This window comes from Penicillium macrosclerotiorum (assembly GCF_028827735.1).
Source record: "Penicillium macrosclerotiorum strain IBT 26536 chromosome Unknown utg000002l_segment0_segment0, whole genome shotgun sequence".
NCBI lineage: Eukaryota > Fungi > Ascomycota > Eurotiomycetes > Eurotiales > Aspergillaceae > Penicillium > Penicillium macrosclerotiorum.
Genome location: NW_026643082.1, coordinates 2,377,003 through 2,401,028, shown reverse-complemented (window position 1 = coordinate 2,401,028; position 24,026 = coordinate 2,377,003). Strand labels below are relative to the sequence as shown.

The following is a 24,026-nucleotide window of genomic DNA, read 5'->3' as shown; positions in this document are numbered from 1 at the left end:
CGGGAAACTGGTATCAATTAACAACAGTGAAGACAAATCTGACATTGCCTGATGCCCCCAGAGAGCCATGGAGCAAATGCCATTTATCTGTCATAAAAATGACGAAAAGAAAGTTAGATGGATACATAATCTACACGAGCTATTAAAAAAAAGCACAAAGAGTCATAAATTCCGTCTCACTTAATCTCCCTTGCTGAGATTTAGGTGTACTTCCGGAGCTGCGAAGGAAGAGTCAGTCCTTGAATAGGGAGTAAGAGATCAATCGAGAGGCGTAACTCACATCAAGGGTCAGGGATTTGCTGCTATTCTCAACCTGGTCTCGGTAGATACCGACGAGGGCCTCACTATTCTGGAAAAGCCCGGTCTTCAAACTGATGACAATGAACTGCATGCCTGGGGCAGCGTGGTCATGAATGTAGTTGGCAATTCGAGCGACATTGGTGTTATCAAGTGCTGCATCAACCTCGTCGAGCACAAAGAAGGGCGAAGGTTGGTACGAGTGAATAGCGAACAGCAGAGCAAGCGCTGCCATGGTTTTCTCGCCACCGGATAAGTGCTCCATGTCACGGAAACGCTTGAGTGGAGGCATGGCATGGTATTTGATGCCGTCAAGGTAGGGTTCATCTGAATCTTCGATATCCAGATACCTTCAAAAAGTCAGCTTTATCGCATCGAAAACGATTGTAGGATCTTACGCTTGTCCGCCAAGCGGGTAATTGGCACTGCGAGTCAACTCCCGGTAAATCGGCCCGATTTGCTCAGAGATGTGTGTAAAAGCCTTGTTAAAGAGATCGGATCGCTTCTTCATGACCCCTTCAAAGTCTTCCTTGGCCTTTCGAGCATATTTTCGGGCATCTTCAAAGTCCTTTTCGGTGCTACGAAGCTTGTTCTCAACGCTCTCAAGACGCTCCATGGCTCGAGTATTTGGTGCCATCTTGTCTAGTTCGCTATTCAGAGAACGAACCTTGTCGAGGAGTTCTTCTTCGAGCTTCTCGTCGGTTCCCTATACTCGGCCGTTAGTGAATTGAGTTCCAGTCTGGCTTCGGTTTTTGTCTCTCATCTGGCTCATACCTCTTTCAGGGACTCGCCTAAGGAGTCGAAGTCAACCTCGATTCCATAGTCTTGCACGACAGGTGCTTCGTCCATATCATCGGCCTCGTCCACGTCCATAGCATCAGGGTCAGTGGTCTGCACCATTTCGTCAATGGGAAGTTTATCGAGGCGGTTTGAAGAACTTGTCAATGGAATATCGATATCTTCCAGCTTGCAGCGTCGCAGCAGGGCATACCGGCTGGACGAATTACGCTGAATCTCACTCTCAAGGGCATTGATATTCTTCAGGGCACTTTCAACGTGCTTGCTCCGCTTTTGGAGTTCTTTTCGCTGCTCAGCAAGATTCTCGGCAGATTGCGCGTATATCTCCTTCTGTTGCTCCAAGTTCTCACGCAAGAGGTCGAGTTCTGCACTGCATTCATCCAGCTTGTTCCGAATGTCCTCTTGCTGGTCTTTCAGCTCATTAATCAAGCTCATGTCGCGCTGGTACTGAGCCTTGAGACCATTGATACGATCTTCCGTGGCTTGTATACGTTGTCTTTCGAAGCTCAGCTGGTTCTCGATGCGACTTTTCTGGGTCGTGAATTCGAGCTTTTTCTGCGCAGCTGCCTCTTGCAGAGAGCCCTGCTGAGCCTCGTATTCACGAATGTTCTCGTAGCCAAGACGCTTGCAGAACTTGCGGTAGATTTCATCTTCAACCGAGCTCACCGAGGACTGAGAACTTTCGATGGTCTCATCCAGTTCATCCAAATTCTCCTTCCGCTCGGCATATTTGGGTCGCAGATCTTCCATCTGGCGCTTAACAAAGTCAAGTTCATTGCGCTTGCTCTCAATGTTTCGCTCAAGAGCTTTCAGCTCCTCTCGGGAATAGTTCAGACGTTGTTCAAGGCCAACAAGCTCGCCCTCTAGAGTCTCTTCCTCGGAGCCCCGGCGATGACTCTTAGGAAGATTAGCAAGATCGGCCATGAGTTTATCTTTGAGCTTGTGAAGGTTTTCCACTTCGGAGTCCTCCCACCGCTTGGAGTTCTGCTGGGGGCCACGTCCACCAGTCATGAGACCACCCTTGTGGATTACCGTCCCATCCAGAGTGACAGCCTTGGCATCAATATTTCGCTCATAACACAGATACTTGGCAGTGGCTAGATCATCACAGACAATCGAATTGCCACAGGCATAGCTGATTGCGCGTGCCACAGAGTCATCATAATCAATAGTCTCAATCGCAGGACGCATTCCACGGTGCATGCCCTTCAAGTTGGAATTAAAGGCCTTGACCTGAATGGTCTCCAGCGGGATGAAAGTAGCCTGTCCAGCTCTTTGGTCACGAAGATGCTGAATGCATTCCTTGGCAGTCTTCTCGTTGTCCACCACAATGGCATCGAAGTGTCGGCCCAAGACAGTGCTAACTGCTTCGGAATATTTCTTTTGCTTTGGTCGGCAGAGGTCGCTGACACGGCCCTTGACACCAGGGAAGATGCGTTTCAATGTTGAAATCAATTCCTTGGCACGGATATCCCGTTCGGTCTGCTTCTTCCCATCATCAGCTTCAAGCAGCTTTCGCAACACGACTTGAAGTTTCTCCTCGAATTCGGTTCGCATTTGAGAGACCTTCAAACGTTCAGAGGCCAATGCATTCAGCTCTTTCTTCTTGCGATCAATATCCTTAGAGGTCGTTTTGATGATGTCATTCAGTGTTAAGTTACGGTCATTCATGTTCTGGGCATCCGATTCCAGGTTCTTGAGCTGCCACTCGGTGGTCTCGAATTTACCCTTCAAGCTGTTGACTGCTTCGGCTTCGGTCTTTCTCTGCCGCCGAAGGTTGTCGAGGTTCAGTTGATCTGCCGACGACCGCTTGCTGACTTCTTCCCTGAGTTTGTGGTATTCTTGCTGATCAGCTTCACTCAGCTGGCCTCCTTTCTTGCTCATTGTCTTCTGCCACTCAGCCTCCCATTGGCCTTGTGCTTTCTCAACAAGTTTCAAGTCTTTCTCCAGCTGTTTCGCGTTGTTCGACTGGGCTGCACTCTCCTTGCCAATCTCGGAAATTTTGGAAGAATAGCGCTCCACCTTCCTTTGAGTGATATCTACCTTTTCGTCGATCGGTACTAAAGAGTTACTGAGCTCCTCAATCTCCTTTTCCTTATTTGAAATCTTCTTCTCGGCCTTGCCGACATCTCTGCCAACACGAGCATGCTCTTTCTTGGCGTCTTCAACATTGTTTTCGTACTTCTCGACGCCGCGACGATATTCCTTCAGCTCATCTTGATATTTCTGGATATCAGCACTGGATGCGTCGATCAGTCGCTGGAAATGGAAAAGCTTCCACAGAATATGAGTGATAATAGCCTGGTCGCGTTCCTCGGCCTTCTTAGCATAGTTCTCTGCTTCCCGTTTCTGCTCCTGGTATTGTTTGACCTCCGAATTGATGCCTCTTCGGCGGTTGAGCTGAACAGTCTGCTGTTCTGCCGCCTCCTCTGCTTCCGCCTTGAGCTTCTCGTAGTCTGCCTTGTAGTCCAAACTGCCAGAAATCTGTTCAATCAACCGAGTGAGGTCTTTGGGGGACTGTGATGCGATCGCTTCGACGTCTCCCTGGAAGACCAGGAAGTTACGGGCTCGAATGAGAATATTCTCCTCCTCCAAAGCCTCGTTGTATTGCTGGGCAGTGACGACTCGGTTGTTGATGCGGTACTCGCTGACACCTTGGCTAGTGATGGAGCGGCGCCATTGTTGCTCCTCGCCAGCATCATCCTCATACACAGCCATGACCCAAGCAGATTTAGGATCGTTCAGACCTTCAGAATCCTGCGACATATCCATATTCTCCGCATCGCGTTCCTGTTCTCCATCGTCTCCATTGGCGGCCGGCTCTCCATCGACCTTGGAGGTGCGCAGAACACGACCACGGTAAACAAGATCGCGGAGGTTCGTGGAACGTAGGTGTGAAGACTTGATTCCGAGAACGAACGAAATGGCATCCATACTAGTTCATGTCAGTAAGAAAGTACAATATCAAGTAAAAACATGCCGTGAAAGGTGATCACATACGAATTCGACTTGCCCGATCCATTGGGTCCGATAATAGACGTGAAGTAGGCGTCTCCGAACAGAAGAGTATGGTGGCCCTTGTAGGATTTGAAATCTGAAGCAGCAATGGTTAGCTGAATTGCGCACTGCATGTTGTCGCGAGAAGTCCATACTGAAAAGCTCCAGCCGAATGAGTTTCCCCATGTTGAGACAAAGCCGCTTCTTAAAGAAGCGACTAGGATATTTGGGCAAGTCCCTGCTGGATGGTGTTCGGCTATGGGATTGACAGGTCCTGATGGTGGGAGGGGCGCGATATGGGGAATCGCGTCCCCGACGCGCCGGTCCCATCACGTGGTTCCCAGGACAGTCCACTCCGCTCGACTCAACCTCAACCTTCTGAACTTTGGAACGGTCTATACAATCCCGGTCTGAATAAATGGTCATGCATCATGCAACTCGAGGGAAATTCGCTACACGTATATCATAACTAATTATGAAAACTGATTTGTTTGGGTCAATTTTTCAAAAACTCTTATCCATATCCCTATATCTTGTATATCGGACCTCGTGTCGTGAAACACAACCTGGTTCTCTATTGAGAATTTCTACATACGGTAGGCAGATAGCTTTCCACCTGCAGTTTTCTCTCAACAGGCCGAATCCATTTGCAATTAGGTATGTGAGAGAATTTGTAGTTTCAAAAAAACCTAATCCTTAGAGAGTCTGGATCTAAATGCCGGATGGCATGTTTGTTATCTTACAAGCTAAAATACATGACTGTTGCACAAGCAGGATATCACTGAGAGAGCTGGGGGAGATCTCGGACTGAACCAACCGACTGCATTCCGAGAGTTTGTAGGTGCCCTGTCTATTCAACAGACCCGAGTCTAGGCATTCGATCTGAATTGAACCGGATCGCCGAGAAGCAGGAAGTCCCGGTCAACAAAGCCTTTTGAGTCCACTCGGAAGGTGCCCTTTCGGCCCTCAATCCGCATGAGAATGAAGTCTTCACTGTTAAAAACCTGCCGAACAGATATGAAAACTTTCCAGAGTCCGTAGCTCATCATTTGTACGGGAGCCTTGAAGAAACTCCGCGTTGGTTCATCAGGCGAACCAAGCTTTTTGCTGTCACTCTCAAAGCGCTCCCGCGTCTCCGGAGACACTGCCAATTTTCGAGAGATACGGACCTGGGAGGCTTGTACGTCAAACTGATAAGGCTTCATAAAAGGGGTCAAGCGCCGAATTTCGAAGCGGATACGGGGCTGGCCTTGTGACTGGACGGCCTTGATACTTCGAACAACGTTACCCGTCCGAACAAAGAAGACGGTGCCCATAACGCTCATTGTAACACAAATACCGCCAAAGAGGGCTTGCTGCCAGACCGGGAGGACTGTAACGGGGTCCCGGAAAACCGCATTTGAGTTGTAGACGGCATAAGCGAAGCAGAACGCAGACAAGCCATAGGCACTCAGGACGTAAACGCGTTGTGATCCTGATTTGAAAAGCACAACATCTCCCTCCTTGGCGACTCTTGTAAACAATCCGCCCAATCCCCCGGCCCGTGGTTGCAGAAAGCTGGGCTTTGAGTTGATTTCGTACGCCGGAGCCGCTCTTCTTCGGGGTTTAGGGGCAGTTGCACGACGAGAAACACTTGAAGTGAATGTGCGCCATGACGAGGAGAAGGGTTGTTGAAATCCAGGGCGTAGGGAAGCACGAGAGCAGTGCTGCCAGAATATTTGGAAAGTGGGTGGCCGGACGGACATTATGGAGTGAGCTCTGTCCACACTGCGGTCAACAACAGGAGCAAAGGTGGTGACATGATAGCCCAGGAAGTCGGATAGCACTATCCAATTGCATGCAAACAAGGACTAGGAAGAAATTCCAGTTGAAGGACTTACCAAAGAACGGAGGAGTCGACCGTTGTTGTCCTCGGAAAACGCCGCCAGATCGAAAGCAAAGCCGCTGCGGCAGAAAAATGTTCCCGTCCCGGTCGCCGGTGAAAGCTCCCAACACCCTCAACGCCAACCCGGGCATTCTTTCCCAATCTCCAATTCACGCAACTCACACACAATTATACATCCGGAATCAGCGCGGCTTGACGTGGTGGTGGGCTATCGGTTGCTTGTGTCTGTTTCTGCCGACCATCCAGCTTCCCCGGACAGTTGCGACATCGCTTGAGCGTCTCCGCCAGCCCAGCGTCTCCATCCAGCTCTTTTCCCGGAGGAGCCATATAGACAACCATAAAGAATGTCCGCCAGAATTCCTGTGAGCCAGGTGCCGGTTATGTTCGCCCGCCGGCAACCTAAGGTGTTCCGCGCCTCCCGACGTGAGTTTTCCCGGCTGCTGTCAAACAAATACGGGGAGCTTGTAGTGAGAGAGGCCGCATATCAAGTTTCCATACCCAGATTTCCGCCCACCTTTACGACCCTGGAATAGAGCTAGTTCTGACAGTTGTGTTTCCATAGGCCTGCAATCCTCTTCCGCCCTTCAAACTCAGAACCCCTCCTATCCCCTCTACCCCTCTGTCATCCAGCTCCTGCACGAGAAGAACATCCCCGAATCGGAAGTTTCCAAGATTCCGGCCTCTGGCCCCAAGGGTCGCCTCCTGAAGGGTGACGTTTTGGCTTATCTTGGCCAAATTGCCGCCGAGTACCCGGCATCGCAGGCCGCGACTCTGGCCAAGCTCGCCCACTTGGACTTGAGTAACATTAAGATTGCGGCGCCGGCCCCGAAGCCCGCCGCGCCGGCCGCGGAGGAGAAGAAGGAAGCTATTCCCCAGCCGCCTCCTATGACCTCGGTTGCTATTTCGGTTTCATTGGCGGCCGTTCTCGCCGCGCAGAAGAAGATCGAGACCAACCTGGGCGTCAGCGTTCCTCTTTCGCGTTTCCTGGCCAGTGCTACCGATCTCGCCAACGATGATCTGCCCCGCTCTCAGAGCGAGAAACCCTCCGCCGACGAACTTTTCGATGAGATTCTCGGTGCGGACCCTATTAACACATCACGCGGAGACTACATTCCTGAGCTGAATGCCTTCGAGGCGACTGATGCTCGGCCTGGGCCTGTTTATGAAGACATCATCGACATCCTAAGCGCCAAGCCCGGCAAGAAGACCGTTTCTATGTCGCCGGTCGCTGTCGAGAACACTGTCGCTCAGAACGTCTTTAGCTTGACCGTGCCGGTTGGTGAAGAGCTGCGGGCCAAGACGTTCCTCGAGCGGATTAAGGCCCTCCTGCAGGTTGAGCCTGCCAGGCTGGTACTTTAAAAATTTTCATGTGTCGTTATAATTCTCCCCCAACTCTTTGCACCTTGTTCTTTGTTTGCTTCCCATGTCGCCTCCATTGTATTTGGGGGGTTCAAGGCTTATGTATTCGTGTAGCATAGATAATTGAATGCTGCCTTGATTGGCTTGATATGACCCAACACTCCCTCTGTTGTATAATTTGATTAACATCCCAGTCTATTGGATCCGTAATTTGATATCATCGCATTCAATTTGATGATGTTTCCCAGTACCATCTGAAGGTCTATCTACTTGGAGGTGAGCTTCACTAAACCGCCATGGTGCCGGAATCAGTTAGTTACCTTTTGTAGTTTAGCCATGCGCTGTGGTAGCACTCGATTTAGGTTGCCGACCGATCCATCTCATGTTGGTTTCTATTTACTACATACCTTCTTTGTTTATTTCTCGAGAAAAACACATTGAAATTGTAAATTATAAGCTCCAAGGCCATATAATTTAAATGACCTTGAGGACAGCTACCCACCATCATGTCCCCCAATCGTGTATTCTCGATTTCATGGGATATTGTCAGATAGATTTCGTTATTAAATGATTACAGACTATGGAACTTCAAGAGATATGTTGATTTTGTGGTCTTGATGAACTTTTACGGGCATTATCGACGAATCAATCAAATTTGCCCGCACACTAGTCCTAAAAGCTGGACTCAGAGACTCTGTTGGGGAAAACCATGACCAAAAGAATATGTCGAAGAGAACTTTTGAATTCATTGACCATGATATGCTAAATTCTACCTAGCTCGAAGAACGTGTTCAATACGCCATTTATGTGGCTCTCCATTAATGAAAGAAGATACAGTTGTATGTCGCCAGAGTTTTATGTACTTGCAAGATTGGGTTTAACCCTCCTCCTTCTGATGATGTTATTCCAGGCTCATTAAATGTGGGCGTCCTCTTGTTTATTCTTTGTGTCCCTCTTTGACTTAATCAGATTCAAAGCCCAGCGTAAACAGCTGAGAGAAGACTCTTTGGAAGTTTATGATGCTTCTGGTCCTGCTGCGTGCCCCATCTTCAATACCTCCTGGGCAGCATAATTGTTTCTTTGAACAATACAGGTGACTTCTTCGTTTCAGAAATCGCGCCCTAGTCATCAAGGTTTGTGTAGATTTCTTTGGGCAACTTGGCGGGCGATCCTAGTCAGTACACAGCCTCATCCCGCACAACCCCGCATCTAGTAGTGGGTCCTGATCAGGGACATCCAAAACACCCTGAGCTTACTTTCCCTGAGGCAATAGGACTAATGCCTGGGGAATCTTTCAAAAGATGGACCCTCTCAGCATTAGTGCCAGTATCATTGCCCTGCTACAGGTCTCAGGAGCCGTCATCGAGCTGCTCTCTGCAATTGCTTCCGCGTCAAGCGATATTCGCTCCCTGGCGGTTGAAATCGGCACAACACGCTCATTACTGTCGAGCATTTTAGATCTAACAGATACAAGTGAAGGATGGAATGAGTGCCTACGGAATATCACAACCAAAAATGGCCCAGTTCCATTGCTAGAGGATCTCTTGACAAAACTGGAACGCCATCTGAACCGTGAAGCGAGCGTGGAGAAAGAATTCAGGCAACTGAAGAAGAAGCTTACATGGCCATGGAGAAAAGAGGAAACACAAAAGATGTTAAAGACTGCACGAATTGCTAGAGGGTTGCTCGCTGAGGCTCTAGCAGTAGATCATCTGTAAGTATTGTTTTGTTTAACAGGGTCCTCTTACGGCTAGACAGCGAATTCAGCCGGTTTTTATCTTTTGGGGAGAATCTCAATTGCGTGTTTTTACTCATTTGCATTCTATGTTAGAGCTCTCACAAAGGAACTTCGACAGGAGACGAGAGAAATCCACGAAGAGTTCCAGACGTTGCAGTTAAGACAAGATGGTTCGTAATCGCAACTGCCAAGACAGGTTCTGTATCTAACCCGTCCAGAAAATCAGCAAAGTTTGCTTCTTGAATGGTTATCATCTGTTGATGTCACTGAGACTCACTATGCTACTCGCAATAAACATGAACCAGGAACTGGGGAATGGCTCCTTACATCTGATACTTATAATCTATGGCTGCATGGAACCATGGAGCTCATGTGGCTTTATGGAATCCCTGGTTCTGGAAAAACAGGTATTTTTGGTCTTCTTTTTCATGAGAACTTCGTGAAACTCTGACCCTTCTAGTGCATTGCTCGACTATCATCGAAAATGTTCAGGACTTGTGTGCCAGTGGCAAGAGTTCCCGGTCCATTTGCATCTATTACTATTTTGACTTCAAGTATCCAAAGCGACAAACGCTGGATGGCCTTGTCAAATCCGCTCTTGCCCAATTTTGTCAGCAAAGTACGAACATACCATCAGAGGTGGTGGAGCTTTATGAGGAGCGAGGACGGAAAGGCCAAGATCCAAGCCCAGAAAAGATCAAAGAAACTTTAATTTTGCTTCTCAAGCAGCATTCCGGAAGAACATATATTATCCTTGATGCTTTAGATGAAAGTCGAGAACAAGAAAATATTTTAGATCTTATTTCAAAGATCCAAGATGGTCAAGGTTGGTCAGTGAACGCATTAATCTCCAGCCGCAAGGAACAACAAATTGAGGCGAGCCTCTCCTTCCTGGCTACTCAAAAGATATCACTGCATGGCCCAAATGTACATGACGATATTCAAAAACTGGTTCACCGGGTCCTCTTAAACGATCCTGTTCTGGCTAAGCGTCCTATTTCTATGAAGAAGGAGATTGAACAGGCCTTAACGGCAGGCGCCAATGGAATGTGCGTGTTGATTGACTAGCATACTATGCCACCGCTGATTTTCTAACTGATGAATATAGGTTTCGATGGGCATCATGCCAGCTTGATGCTTTGCGTTCCTGTTTAACGCCATCCGCAGTGCGAAAGACGCTTCAATCCCTCCCTCAAAGTTTAGATGAAACGTACGGGCGAATTCTCTGTGGAATTGATGAGGAAGTCTACCTTATTGCCTTCACTGCACTACAATTCCTAATGGCCTCATCTCGCCCTGTTGACTTAGCGGAGTTGTCTGAAATGGTGGCCATCCGACCTGGAACTAGTATATTTAGCGACATCGACCGACTTTTCGATCCTAAAGATCTAATGGTGGTCTGCTCTAGCCTTATTACTCAATCAAGAGCAGGCTTTGTTCAACTCTCTCATTACTCTGTTCGAGAATTTTTGATTTCGGAGAGAATATGTGAGGGACCAGCCAGTCATTTTGCTATACGGGACTCCGAAGCACATCTAGCAATTGCAGAACGATGCTTGACATATCTTCTATCATTTGATCAACCAGTCATACCAACTGAGATCGGGTCAGAATCTCTCCACTCATCTGCCCTGTCTTCTACATCAACTTTGGCCGAACATCTCACACTATATGAGCAGCTTGTTGATGACTACCCATTATTGGAATATTCCGCAAGTGAATGGTATACTCATGCGCGCCTTGTTCCCTCAGAACACCAGATCAAGATCGAACCAATGATACTCCATCTCTTGGATCAAAACAATACAGCCTTTCACCATTGGATATCCCTTTATGGTCTGGGAGAAGACGCAGTTCGGCCTGGAAATTCACTATACTATGCTTCTAAATTGGGTCTCCCTTCTGTTGTCCAAAAGCTTCTAAATCAGGGTGTCGATATAAATTATGTCGGGGGTCAATATGGATCACCCCTGTCAGGTGCCTCATATTTTGGCCAGGATGAAGTTGTCCGCATTTTGCTAGAGCATGGCTCCAATGTCAATGTTCAAGCAGGAACCTTTAATACACCTTTACAAACAGCCTGCGTGGAGAGAAGAACCGAAATTTTTCATTTGCTTCTTACCTATGGTGCAGATATCAATACCACAGGAGGATACTACGGCTGCGCACTTCAAGCTGCAGCAGCAAGAGGGTGGCCGGAAGCAGCTTTGGAACTGATTGAACTGGGTGCCGATGTGAATGCCGTAAAGGGCCAATTTGGGACCGTTCTCCAAGCGGCATCTCGGTATGGTCGAGATGAGCTTGTCATGAAGCTTTTAGATCGAGGAGCGAATGTCAATGCCACGGGCGGTTATTATCACACAGCACTTCAGGCTGCCGCACGAGGAGGGCACCTAAGTATTGTTCAATTGTTGTTGGAACATGGAGCAGATGTGAGCATTGAGGGTGGATTCTGTGGAAATGCGCTGAATGCGGCCTATTCACGGCACAACCATCATGTGGCTGAGGTTCTCAAGGCCCAAATATCAATGGAGACTGGGAAGACTCGTCGGTTATGAATATTTCTTGCTTTTAAAAGATAGAGAATAACAATTTTGACTAAAGGACGAGGTACCCATCATAATTGGAGCTAACCAACAAAGCCTCGCGAGAGATGTGATCCGATTTTAGGAATAGAGTCTGTATGCATCACATCGAATTAATCATGAAACTTCAAAGAGAACGCATTCTAAAGATATAATATTCATCACTCAGATTCTTTTAATCCTCTTCATTGAACTTTGTACGTCCGATTGGCTGTATCAACGAGTAACTTGCAGAAGAATTCATCTCCTGCACACCCGTCGAAAGGGACAATGGTATCATCTCACCATCATCGCTAAAGAAGATATTGGGACGCTCTCGTCGGTAGTAATCAACATGTGAGCCATCATTAAAATATGCAGTAGTATTGAAAGCCACAGTGTTTTTGTTAAAAGTCCAAGGGCCATCCCAGGATCGGGCATAGGCGTGGCGTCCCACATTGGGTCCATCGCCAAATCCCGCGTCTGGCAGTAAAGAATGAACCAATAGATGATAATTTCCGCGTTTGTCAACCCAGAAAAATGGGTCTTCACTTGCTTCTGTGAAAATAGGAGTTCTGCGATTGACTTGTATATATGGCCCGGCGAAGTCGGGAGCAGTTGCAATGCTGATGAGTTCTGTGCCGCTGCAGTTGAAGCCACAGCCACGATAGGATAATATAGTCGAAGGAGTCTTCTCAGATGACCGAAGATTTAGTGGACCGGGATTAGTCACATCGGCATCCCAAGCACTGTCATCAGTGCCTCGGAAAACTTGGCCATGTGAAGTCCAGTCATGGAGATTTGACGATGACCAAACACTAATTCCACTCTCACCATTCAAAGTATTACCAGGCCCACAGGTGAAATTTATGTTCTTGCAAATGGAAGGAACTTGCTGTTGACAACCAATATTATAAAGGAGATATTTTTGATCATCTTCACTCCAAAAAACAGTTGGGTTATGGGCGAATGATGGAACGATCTCCTGTTTGAAAGTGTATGGCCCAAGGGGGCCTTCTGAAGACTCAGCCCTGATAATGCGGCTGTAAGGTGACCAGTAATCGAGTCCACATCCATGAGTAAACTCTGATATAAAGAGATGGAAGATTTCAGAGCTGATCGGGTCATGGATTATCCCGTTACACCAGGATGAGATCCCTTCCTCGGTGCGATTGTACCCATTCGCCCTTGGTCCAGGACGTAGATCTAATTGGCCACAATCGGTTCCAGTCCATCCGGCGTCACAGATGCGGACATTATTTGTGCACATGCCATTGAGATCACAATCTTCGTCCTTGTTGCATCCTCTGGCTAAAGGCAGACAAATGAGAGCAGCAACTAAAATCGCCGTGCTAGGCAGAGACTTCATGGCACTCTGCATCATTCAAGAGATTTGGCTGAAACAGGAGAAAATTAAATCGAACTTTATAATGTCAGCTGCTCAGTCGCCAGGGCAAGGATACAGTCTATTGATAAATATTGTCTTCCAACTCGTGTCATGGGCTTTTCATCCCGCGCTCAGAGTTCGCTAGAGGAAGTCTGGCAACTCTATTATGACTTTAGGGGTCGATGCCAAAAGAAATTGCGGGTAAATATGTTTTTGGAAGTAAAAATGCAAATCGCACCGCCAAATGCAGTGCCATTGTTTACAATTTTCCGCAATTTTCTCCGTCATTTACCCGATTCCAATTTCAATGAGATCTTGACTGCGGAGAATTGCGACTGCGGGGAATTGCGCTGAAAGCGCGGGCCCTTCATAATCTAAGCCCCACATGGGGTTGGGGTGCTAGATGCTGTGATGGTAGAATTTCAAAGAATGGGCCAATAGATCACCATAATGACTGCATTTCAATCAAGTTCTGCCTAAATGAGTTTATTAATGGGTATGCCACTACGCATCTTAGTTACAGTCATTCTTGGCTGAATAGATGTGATTTACTTATCTTAGCCCAGCCATTCATTCAAAGTATAAACTCCACTTGTATTGTGTTTGCCCTGCTCTAAATTACTGAAAAGATAAGAGATGTAAATTAGTTTTCGTGAGATCATGACCTGCTATGCGATTGCCCCGTCGGGCTCTGTGCTTTTGCCATATATTCGGACTGCTTGAAGAGACTGTCGCTCTCAATAAATAGAAGAACTTTTTAAGCTAACACCCTGAAAAGCCTAAGGAATAAAACTAATGTGTAACACTTCAATTCGATTTACTTAAATTCATTGTCATTTTCAGCATGAGGAACCTCTTTACGCCCGTAGCGTGATATGCCCGTAGATATAGAATTGAAGAACAGAAAAGCCAGGATCACCGTGTCGAAGGAGAATCAGAATTGAAATCACAGGCAAAAGAGGTCGTTTCATCGTCATCAAAGTAGGGGGAAAAAGCCAGCTCATCCCTACCAAGTTCCCAGCGGAGGGAAGAAAGATACAAGGATAGAAAGAAAAAGAAAACAAGATAACCACCTGCGCACTGACGCAACTCCATAATACTGTTAAGTGCCCGATGTACCCATTGACCCATTTGGTCATAACACCATGAGCGCCACTGCTGGAGAAAGGATGAAAGCGAAATAAGGTGCGCCTGATGGAAATCAACAACGCGCATCACTCCGCCGAAGTGGGGCAAAAAGAAAGAGAAAAAAAGATCAATCAAGCGGGGCAAATTGTGTACCGGAAGACAAATGTTGTGTAGAATATCCATCTGAATGAAACAAAGACGAGTCCCCTAAGTTCAGATCGAATCACGAAGGCGCTCCGAGAAGGTGAGAAAATGCGATAGATGTGACGTGATGTTGTGACAATGGCCAATGGCTATGCAGAAGATGTTGAATAAAAGGTACTCCCATGTTCCATGATTCCATGCAAAGGTACGTAGCCCGAACCCTGGTATCAACACCCAAACCGAAAACTCCGTCGAATGCAGGTATGTGAGACAAAACTGCGAAATAGAAACGGCCGACTCATGCAACGTCTAGCGAATGGTACCCCACTCAGCTAGTTTGCTACCTTCCCGCCGTGAGTCTCGCGAAGCTCGCTTGTCAAAGATCTTCCAGAATCGCAGAGTCTCATCACCTGCGCCGGTTACGACAGTCTGGCCATCAGGACTCATGGCAAGGTAGAGGACCCGGAATGTGTGACCGGTCAATGAGACAATTTGCTCCATACGAGGATATTTCCAAATAACAATCTGGTTTTGGCTGTAACCGTGAGTGCTAATGATTTCGTCTGAGTTCTTGGACCAGGAGAGATTGCAGACTTGGCTACCGGTGTCCACTTCTTTAATCATAGAGCCTGTAGAAGTGTTCCAAAACTTGATGGTACGGTCAGCCGTACCGCCACCTGAAGCAAGAAGATGATGCTGGTGGGGTGACCAGGCGATAGCTTTGACAGCAGCAGAGTGATCGGAAAAGCGGTACAATGGAGTCTCGTTCAACTTGTCCCACACCATCAACTTATTGTCATTGCCACCAGAAGCCAACTGACCATCTTCAGTGTTCCACTTCAGGCCGCAGACCTCTTGCTTATGGCCAGACAGTCGCCGAACGTACTGATCTGGAGATCTGACATCGCGGTGGTAAATGAGACGGTCCCGGGAGCCGGATGTAAGGATATGGTCATTCCAGGCCAAGGCTCCGACACGATTTGTGTGGCCAATCATTGTTCGCAATCGCCGGCAGTGCTCAGCATCCCAGATCTGTACGAGGCCTTTACCAGTACCAATGGACAGGTGAGTGCCTCTCTGGATCCAGCTCACACTGGTAACGGTGTCATCCTTAAGCTCGCAGAGCTTCGTCACACGGCCGGATTGCGAGTTCCACATGTAAACGGAATTGGCCAGTCCAACACCGACGACGTTGCTACTGCCCCAGTCTACCAAGTTCAGGTAGAAGTCATCCTGTAGGTCAGGGGCATCCAGAACTTTGTAAGGCACCTTGTTGACATAACGTGGTTGTTTGCGCGGAGTTTCTAGGATGCGCTGGCTATCATATCGAATGGGCGAAAGACTGTAGAGTTCTGATCGGACATTGAGGTTTGGCGCATGGGCGCTTCGTGGTGTTTTCGAGGGTGTTGGGTGGTTAGATCCAGGCCGAGTTGGTCCATAGTTGAAGAGATTCTTATGTGGGGTGGATGGAGTAATGCTTGCAGGAGGAAGGGTAGCCACCACATGTGATGGAGGAGTATGTGATCGTGTTTTGTCATTAATGCCATTGCTGAAACCCAAGAGAGGGTCAGGGGAGCCTGCCGGGAGATCCGGTTGAGGTACCGTGTTGCCGAACATCTCACTGCGCAGCACCCGAGAGAAGGTGCGATTTGCTTCCTCCGCTATATCTTCGAGTCAGAACAAAGACGATTAGAAAGGGGAAGGGGCAGGCGGACTCTTTTGGAAATGCAGTTCCGAGTGAGGAGCGCGTCTCTTGGACTTGGACGGCGTGGATGGGCATCCATCTTCGTAGAGTAGACTAAAGGTCGCCTGGAGATCCTGCCCATCACGGTTTGGGATAAATCTGTTTTGCAAATTGTCAGTTCCGATCCATCTTACTACCGCTGTGTGGTTTACAGCTCCGGTCCTTTTCTGAACGTGCTTTCACTTACCGATCGCCATAGACCCGTTGTCGCTTTCGGCACGGGCTGGTCCCTGGGGTTCTCTCACGTCGACGTCCAGCTTCATCATAATCCTTCAGTGCCTTTTCCAGTTGCTTCGCGTCGACAGGCTGCGATCCCTCTTGGGCGGTTCGGGGGCGGTTCCCCAGGTTATCCGGATAGACGATGGTTTTCTTTGCTGGCATACTTGGTGGAGTCTTGGATCCAGGAGGCGAAATGAAATTGGCTGCCTGGGCGCGAAGGTTCCCTCGAGTGACTCTCCCACTGCTCACGCCTTTCTCTGCATCCTGAGCATGATCCCCCATGCTGGTGGTTGCCGGATCACAGGCCCCAGCAAACGATGCGATCTCAAGATAAAAATATCGATTTCATGCGACCTAGGTCAGATTTCCGGTTCAAGTGATCAAGGATCGGCGTGGAATGGCGAAAGGGGAGTGATGGCGGTATTTGAGGAGACGGCGGTTGCCAGGGCGGGTTCGTGATGTGAGAGTTCCAAGCCACCACGATCGGGCGGGCGCTTCGACACCAGTTCCCCCAGTATGGAATAAAAGCCCAAGCTGAGGAACTGTGTTTCAGCAGAACAAAGAGGATCAGAACCAAAGCCCAGGGTGGAAGAATAGGAATGAATGTCTTTACAAAGGGAGAGAGGGTCGCTGGCATCCCTCTCATCGTCCCGGTCACGCGTCGGGTACGCTAAACCGCATCCGGTACTGCGGCCTGTTTGTCCCTTCACTTCTTCATCGGCCTTCATCGGCCTTCATCGATCTTCTACGGAGCACATCAATTAAATAAAGTAGTGCAGGCTCCACCGTTCCTCCTCTATCATGAGCCTAGTGGCTCATTTCGGACCGGTCGGGATCTCCATTCTCACAGTGGTTCGGACGACAATGCTGATCGACGGGGTGTTATGAATCGTGACACTACCCCTCCTCTCACTGCAAGTACAGTCTCAGAATTGTTTACTTTGGGGGTCGGACGCGTGCGACTGGGTGATTCTTGACTGCTGACTGCGGTATAGACCTGCAGCCATCACAGTGGACTGGTGGAGATCAAGGGATTCGACGCGACGAAAGCGCGCTGCCACGCGCCTCGGACGCGCAGAGCTTGGACCATAGCAACAATCCATCTCTACCAATCAATGCACGCACCCGGAGAAATATGGGCCAGGAGCAGACTGGTCAATTCCCGGAGGGGAAAGGGCAATCATGGCAGAAGCAGCCATGGCGCAGAGGATCTCGAGTTTGTTGGATCCGTGAAGATGGTTCGGTTCGGTTCAATGGCCCACACGTCCATCACAAACCGTCTTCACGTCCGTCCCAACGTCAGTCACCGCCAAGCCTGAACCCGCCGGGGAAAACCCTGCCAACGTGGAACCTCCCGCAATCCACTTCAAGACAGATCCGTAACTCTTGATCGCTCTATGCCTCGGATCCCCTCCAGAACATTCACTTTCTCTTGGAACCGGACATTCTGTTTCCGAGCTTACTCTTCCACATCTGCTACCATGGCCTCCAAGCAGCCTGCTCTGGATTTCCTGTCCTTCGTCAACGCCTCCCCCACTCGTAGGTCTTTTTCCCCGAATCCTGTCTGGGTTTGCTGCTGACCGGGATCTAGCCTTCCATGCCGTCCAGTCTGCCAAGGATCTTCTAGCCAAGGCCGGCTTTCAGGAAATCAAGGTACTCTTACCCCATCGCAGGCTCCACATTTTTGAACTTTCAATTCTTTTACCGTCGTGAGATCTAATCCGACGCGTCCATCACAGGAGAAAGATTCCTGGGCCAACACCTGCCAGCCCGGTGGCAAGTACTATCTGACCAGAAATACCACCACCCTCGTGGCCTTTGCCATTGGTAAGCAATGGCAGGTATGTGTCTAGTTCCACCTGTAGCAGCGACCAGCAGTGCTTACGCTTCGTTCTAGCCGGGTAACTCCATCGCCATGATCGGTGCTCACACCGACTCACCGGTGCTACGTGTGAAGCCCGTGAGCAAGAAGAGTGGTGAGGGTTATATTCAAGTCGGTGTCGAGACTTATGGCGGCGGAATTTGGCACAGCTGTATGTTTTCAGATCAACAAATTCTCGAGCTTGCCATCATTGTACCCCTATTAACCAATCCCCCAACAGGGTTCGACCGTGATCTCGGTGTTGCTGGTCGAGTGATGACCCGTGCAAAGGATGGATCCATTGTGCAGAAGTTGGTCAAGGTCGATCGTCCCAGTATGTGCAATTCGCCCATTGTATCATGAAAAAAAAAATTACGTCTAATGCCTGTTTAGTTCTTCGCATCCCCACGCTGGCTATCCACTTGGACCGCCAGGACACCTTTGCTTTTAACAAGGAAACCCAATTATTCCCTATCGCTGGTCTGGTGGCTGCCGAGCTCAACCGTACCAACTCTTCAAGCCCATCCAAGTCGGACACTGTCAATGTTGATGACTTTTCGCCCCTAAAGGCCGTGACGGAGCGTCACCACTCCCACTTCGTGGAACTCGTCGCCGCCGAGGCCGAGTGCAATCCAGAAGACATCTTGGATTTCGAACTGATTCTATTTGATACACACAAGTCCTGCTTGGGTGGTATGCTTGAGGAGTTCATCTTCTCTCCCCGTCTGGACAACTTGAACAGCTCCTACTGCGCCACTGTGAGTCTGATTGACTCTGTCGCTGAGGAGTCCGCGCTTGACAATGAATCTTCCATTCGCCTTATTGCCCTGTTCGACCACGAGGAAATTGGCAGTCGCACTGCTCAAGGTGCAGACTCTAACGCCCTCCCTGCTATCATCCGTCGTCTGTCAGTCCTCCCATCATCGGCATCGACCGAGACGGACCTCGCCACCGCCTACGAGCAGACCCTCTCTACCTCCTTCCTGGTGTCCGCCGATATGGCCCACGCCATTAATCCCAACTACTCTGCCAAATACGAGCAGGACCACAAACCTGAGATTAACAAGGGCCCCGTGATCAAGATCAACGCCAATGCCCGCTATGCCACTAACTCTCCTGGTATTGTCCTGCTTCAGGAGGTTGCCCGTAAGGCTGCTTCTGAGAGCTGTGAGCCTATTCCCCTGCAGTTGTTCGTTGTCCGCAACGACTCCAGCTGCGGTAGCACCATCGGCCCGATGCTCTCCGCTGCACTGGGCGCTCGCACTCTGGACCTGGGTAACCCGCAGCTGAGCATGCACAGCATCCGTGAGACTGGCGGTACCTATGATGTAGGATACGCCATCCGTCTTTTCACAGGATTCTTCCAGCACTACTCGGAGCTGTCGAAGACTATCTTCGTCGACTAAGCCCACATCAACTGTACCAATCAACATCGGGTAAAACGAAATAGCATCAGCAATTGAAATTGAAATTCAGATTTGCAATCCAATTTAAAAGTAGAAGGCTTCGAACATGTTTTGTGTATCATGTATGGACTAGGGGAAATACTCTTGTGTTGGGTTAGTTGTTATAGTTAGTCTTGTGTTGCCTGTTATCGGCACGTGCCGGCCCGAGATAACTCCGCGCCTCCCTCACTCCACAGCTCCTTATCATAGCGCCGTCTACCCCGACCTCTTGCCCTGGACCCGATTCTTGAACTGCGTCCATGCCCCCATGACCCTCTATGACCGACGTCGATGCTTTTCGAGATGCCGAGTACATCGCTGACGTGTCTGGCATCTCCCTCGACGATGCGGAGCCGGAGTCTCCCACGGCGACTCCCCCATCCAGCACCAGCGGGCCAGACAATGGCCGCGTGAGGAAACTCCAGTCCGCCGCAAAGATCGCTTTCATTGACCGACTGCTTCGTGATCTGGACATTTTGATATATTGTGAACTATCAGCGCTGTATTATATGGAGTGAGTTAGGCCTAATTACCTGAGAATGGCTCGCTGCGTCACCACCAGTTTCTAGCTCTCCGCAGCTTGCCTCCTCCCAACGACAGAAAGAACTGACTGTCTACTTTCATTTTAATTTAGCTGCTCCATCATTCTTTTTGCCGTCCGTGCTATTGTGGAACTCATCTTCTTCACCCCCAAAGCATCGCCGTTCGATCCCACACGCAACCAGCCCTTTATCGGCGCTATCATTGCAAGCAACGTCTTTTGCATGATCTTCCATGCCTTCTTCATCCGCCCCGAAGCTGGCGAGGCCACGCGGGGATACTTGCATGGCGGTTTTTTCATCGATTTCATTGGCCAGACACCTGTCCCAGTGCTCCGCCTACTATCATTTGATATCCTTATCCTTCTAGTCGACTTTGTCATGCTGGCTTTAATTGTGGAACGCGTCAAGACAGTTGGGCCAAGTAATACGACTCCGACTACAACTGCAACAACGAGTTCAAGTACCAACACAGACACTACCCAATCGGATGGGCAAGACCACGATGCGGAGGAACGCGGGGTGGTGCGTAATACCGAGAATGCGGACGAATTGAACAGCCCTGGAGCGGATAATAATACCAGCTCCTCTTCCTCTCCCCTTCCTGCCATTGATAATGATTTACATGATGAACGTTCCTCACTTTTAGCGGACCCTAGCGAGTGTATTTCTGCAAGATGTCCCCGGGGCGGCCACCCGTTGGATGCATTTTCGTCCGGCCAGGCTGTGATCTTGGAGATGGGATTCTTGAGCACGATCCGCGATCAGTGGCAATATACGACGACACCATTACGTCCGACGGGCTATGTACCGTCTCCAGAAACCGCGACTTTCTTGCGGCAGCGATTCGGGCTACAAGTTGGGACTGACGGGCGCATTGTACGCATAGACCGTTGACGCCATAATGGAGCGTTTTTGTTCCAGGCATATATGTATTTTAAATATCACACAATTTATGTGCCTGCCACAGCTGCAATTATTCGGTGCTGGATGCCGATCTTCAGTCTCGGACTATGCAGTCTGTTTCTGCTAAGCAACTGCCATAAAACTCAAGACGAAATTTCTACGGAACATAAGCGGAGTCATAATAATATTACATACAAGAGGTGAGATGCTCGGCCTGGGTGTTGGCAGGTATCTTGCTGCCACTCTCAGCCTAACCCATGCATATGGAAACCCAGATAGTCTTCGCGGCCACTCTAGTCATGATACCCGGCCAACTCAATTCCAACGCCGTCGAAAAACACTTACGAATGAGTAGGGATAAGTGACTCTAAACAGCGGGCGGTTTCCCCTCACCCTCCCCACCCTGTGCCTTAGCCTGAACCCTCCGGTCCAGAATCTCGTCAACGATGCCCATCTCCAGCGCCTCCTTCGCGCCCATGAAGTAATCCCGCTCCATCAGCCGCTCGATCTCGTCCAGAGACAGCTGCTTCGAGCCCGTCAAGTGGCGCTGGTAGATCTGGTTCAGCTGCTTGCGCACACGCAGGATCTCCTTCGCGTGAATCGCAATGTCGGTCGCCTGCCCGAAATATCCTCCCGATGGTTGATGGATCATGATCGAGCTGTGCGGCAGGCAGTAGCGCTTGCCAGCTTCACCACCACAGAGCAGCAGTGAGCCCATGGATGCGGCTTGGCCGACACAGATGGTGCTAACAGGGGAGGCAATGTAGGTCATTGTGTCGTAGATTGCGAGACCTGCGAGTAGTTAGCTCAGCTAAGCGGGGCCGCACAGGACGTGCTAGAGGCCATTTAGGCGTACCTGCTGTGACAGAGCCACCTGGTGAGTTGATGTATAGGTGGATTGGTTTCTTGGGATTGTCTGCTTCGAGGAAGAGGAGCTGGGCGACGATGGAGGCAGACATGGTCTCGTCGACCTCGCCATTGAGGCAGATGATACGTTCCTGTGGAGAGATCGGGTGAGAGGGTGCTTGCAAGAGAGTGGTATTGAGTATTTTGTCGTACCTTAAGAAGCCGGGAGAAGATATCGTCTGGACCGCGCCGAGAAAGAAAGCAGGTTAGCGAAGGGAGGGATTGTCTAGTCGGAGCATTCAGCATTGCGCAACGTACAGGTGTGCCAGCCACCTCCCTAAGGAAAATATCAGCATTTCTGAGGTATGACAGTCTATCAAGTGTCACCGGAGTAGACATACCACTGTCTCCGTTACGAAGGGCGTTGGTGTCCATCCCCGCGGGGGTGTGCGGTCGAGCGAGGCTCCGAAGCTCGAGAACGGCCGCGAAACAGCAGCGAACCGTGATAACGCAATGACAGAGCGAGGAACCGACCGGCCGAGTCTCTGGAGGGATAAACTTGATCGCATTTTCAACAATGACCGGGGTGACCAGCACTTCCAACAGATACCGAAGAGGAGTGATGAAAGGAGGCCAAGGAGGCAGAGCGGAGTGGCCGATTGATAACTCGATCGGCGCTAAGATACGGAGCTTCGGCCGCGAAAATCCACGACACCTTCGATCTTCCGTCTTCCACGCCGGTAACAGCATGGAGTGTGCCAGGCAACAAGCTTCCTATGCAACATGGCGTCTCCAGGTGTTCCGCCAACTGCTCACAGCTTCGTCCCCCTCCTCCTCTCTACTGTCCCCTCGCCGGGGCATTTCGAGCTCGCGTGCGCAACACCGCCAATCTTGTGATGAAAGTCACACAAGAATACACAACATCCCCAATGGAGAAGATACAGACACATCCTCTCTGCCTCCCTCAAAACAACTTCCTCAGTCTCCCCTGATCACTCATCCTCGATCTGTCTCCAAGCAACGAAAAAAGCGACCAGCGCCAGAAGACATCTCCGACTTATCCAAGAACCCATGGGCTGTCGCATTGGCATCCCCGGTGCGCCTATGCTCGATCACGGCCGCACGCCTCCCACGCGACCTTCTCGGAGAATGGGGCCTTGTACGGAAGCCCAACACAGAGACCAACTACATCCTACCCGTAGGCTTGCTGAAGGACTCGCTCCAATCGCCGCACTCCGCGCACAATTCTGTTCCGACATCGACTATCACGGGTCAGGCTCAGTTTCAGGCTTCGAATGCAGCGGATGCAGCGGATGAAGCTGGAGATACCCCCGAAAGCGAGGTCTCATCCATGGCAAGATCAAGTCCCAGCAAGAAACCCCAACGGACGCTATTATTCCGAATAGTAGCTTATCTTCCACTGCTGAGGGCCCTCACGGGACCGCTTACAAAAAGCAAGAAGACCAGGCGACCGGCCATTACGAAAATCCTCCCATTTCGCTGGAAGCACCCGCTGGGTCCTGTCACGTCACGCGTGGAGCGGCAGTTGGTGTGGAGAAGCGATATGCCACAGTTTATGCTACAATGCATGCGCGGCGACGTCGTTCGACAGCTCGAAAAAGTCAGTAAAATGCACAGGCGTTTGGATGCTCCAAATGGTGTTTGGCGTATGCTTGATGTGGAGGACTCTTCAGATATTGCACTAGAGGAGGCGCTGGGGCGGCTGGAACCCGTCAAACGGATGGCAGCGGGTGCAATTCTGCTGCTGGGTGCACCTGAGTCTGGCACTTTGGCTATCAGACCTGATAATAATACAATCTCGGGGTCAAGGGCAGTTTTTAATACATCGACACGGAGCAGAATTCCCGTGTTTGATCTGTCTGTGCTCCTAGGCATGTCTGACTTGGCGAGGCTTCGTGAGGCTGCAACGCCGCAATTCCAGAATGCAGCGCTCCTTTTCAGACCAGATGACTCTCAAGGGGTTGAAGCTATGTTGTCTTTGTGGAGGCTTCAGCAATTTCTGAGAGGGGAGTTCCTTGAACCAATACATGTAATTTATAAACACTCTTCTTGAAACAGAAATTCCCCGGTGGAGCATTCTTCTAGCGGTGGGTAGTCATTATAATATAATATCATATCACGATTCCTCCCATTTTCTCCTGCGATGGA

At 49.7% G+C, this 24,026-nt stretch overlaps 10 protein-coding genes across 10 annotated transcripts; 5 read left to right on the top strand and 5 right to left on the bottom strand.

Annotated features, from left to right (window-relative positions):
- Positions 1-200: 200 nt before the first annotated feature.
- N7462_002010 (cohesin subunit SMC1) lies at positions 201-4,278 on the bottom strand (the record flags this gene model as incomplete). The annotated part of the gene is made up of 6 exons (XM_057073736.1): positions 201-218; positions 281-647; positions 696-1,003; positions 1,072-4,030; positions 4,096-4,189; positions 4,248-4,278. 6 exons carry the CDS (start codon positions 4,276-4,278, stop codon positions 201-203), a joined length of 3,777 nt encoding a protein of 1,258 aa, XP_056937377.1.
- A 683-nt stretch (positions 4,279-4,961) lies between these two features.
- Positions 4,962-5,837, bottom strand: N7462_002009 (uncharacterized protein; the record flags this gene model as incomplete). The annotated part of the gene is made up of 1 exon (XM_057073735.1): positions 4,962-5,837. One exon carries the CDS (start codon positions 5,835-5,837, stop codon positions 4,962-4,964), a length of 876 nt encoding a protein of 291 aa, XP_056937376.1.
- A 484-nt stretch (positions 5,838-6,321) lies between these two features.
- pdx1 (uncharacterized protein) lies at positions 6,322-7,336 on the top strand (the record flags this gene model as incomplete). Its single annotated transcript, XM_057073734.1, has 2 exons — positions 6,322-6,400; positions 6,540-7,336. 2 exons carry the CDS (start codon positions 6,322-6,324, stop codon positions 7,334-7,336), a joined length of 876 nt encoding a protein of 291 aa, XP_056937375.1.
- Positions 7,337-8,637: 1,301 nt separating this feature from the next.
- On the top strand, positions 8,638-11,632 carry N7462_002007 (ankyrin repeat domain-containing protein; the record flags this gene model as incomplete). Its single annotated transcript, XM_057073733.1, has 5 exons — positions 8,638-9,050; positions 9,168-9,244; positions 9,293-9,481; positions 9,535-10,123; positions 10,183-11,632. The coding sequence occupies 5 exons, from the start codon at positions 8,638-8,640 to the stop codon at positions 11,630-11,632; spliced, it is 2,718 nt and encodes a 905-aa protein (XP_056937374.1).
- Positions 11,633-11,834: 202 nt separating this feature from the next.
- N7462_002006 (glycoside hydrolase family protein) lies at positions 11,835-13,019 on the bottom strand (the record flags this gene model as incomplete). Its single annotated transcript, XM_057073732.1, has 1 exon — positions 11,835-13,019. One exon carries the CDS (start codon positions 13,017-13,019, stop codon positions 11,835-11,837), a length of 1,185 nt encoding a protein of 394 aa, XP_056937373.1.
- A 1,587-nt stretch (positions 13,020-14,606) lies between these two features.
- Positions 14,607-16,542, bottom strand: N7462_002005 (WD40 repeat domain-containing protein; the record flags this gene model as incomplete). The annotated part of the gene is made up of 3 exons (XM_057073731.1): positions 14,607-15,958; positions 16,013-16,140; positions 16,229-16,542. The coding sequence occupies 3 exons, from the start codon at positions 16,540-16,542 to the stop codon at positions 14,607-14,609; spliced, it is 1,794 nt and encodes a 597-aa protein (XP_056937372.1).
- Positions 16,543-17,741: 1,199 nt separating this feature from the next.
- On the top strand, positions 17,742-19,527 carry N7462_002004 (M18 family aminopeptidase; the record flags this gene model as incomplete). The annotated part of the gene is made up of 6 exons (XM_057073730.1): positions 17,742-17,799; positions 17,852-17,913; positions 18,000-18,101; positions 18,158-18,293; positions 18,363-18,455; positions 18,515-19,527. The coding sequence occupies 6 exons, from the start codon at positions 17,742-17,744 to the stop codon at positions 19,525-19,527; spliced, it is 1,464 nt and encodes a 487-aa protein (XP_056937371.1).
- A 317-nt stretch (positions 19,528-19,844) lies between these two features.
- N7462_002003 (DSC4 family protein) lies at positions 19,845-21,002 on the top strand (the record flags this gene model as incomplete). Its single annotated transcript, XM_057073729.1, has 2 exons — positions 19,845-20,080; positions 20,201-21,002. The coding sequence occupies 2 exons, from the start codon at positions 19,845-19,847 to the stop codon at positions 21,000-21,002; spliced, it is 1,038 nt and encodes a 345-aa protein (XP_056937370.1).
- Positions 21,003-21,378: 376 nt separating this feature from the next.
- N7462_002002 (ATP-dependent Clp protease proteolytic subunit) lies at positions 21,379-22,426 on the bottom strand (the record flags this gene model as incomplete). Its single annotated transcript, XM_057073728.1, has 4 exons — positions 21,379-21,803; positions 21,868-22,035; positions 22,176-22,194; positions 22,259-22,426. The coding sequence occupies 4 exons, from the start codon at positions 22,424-22,426 to the stop codon at positions 21,379-21,381; spliced, it is 780 nt and encodes a 259-aa protein (XP_056937369.1).
- An 8-nt stretch (positions 22,427-22,434) lies between these two features.
- N7462_002001 (uncharacterized protein) lies at positions 22,435-23,931 on the top strand (the record flags this gene model as incomplete). The annotated part of the gene is made up of 1 exon (XM_057073727.1): positions 22,435-23,931. The coding sequence occupies one exon, from the start codon at positions 22,435-22,437 to the stop codon at positions 23,929-23,931; it is 1,497 nt and encodes a 498-aa protein (XP_056937368.1).
- Positions 23,932-24,026: the final 95 nt, after the last annotated feature.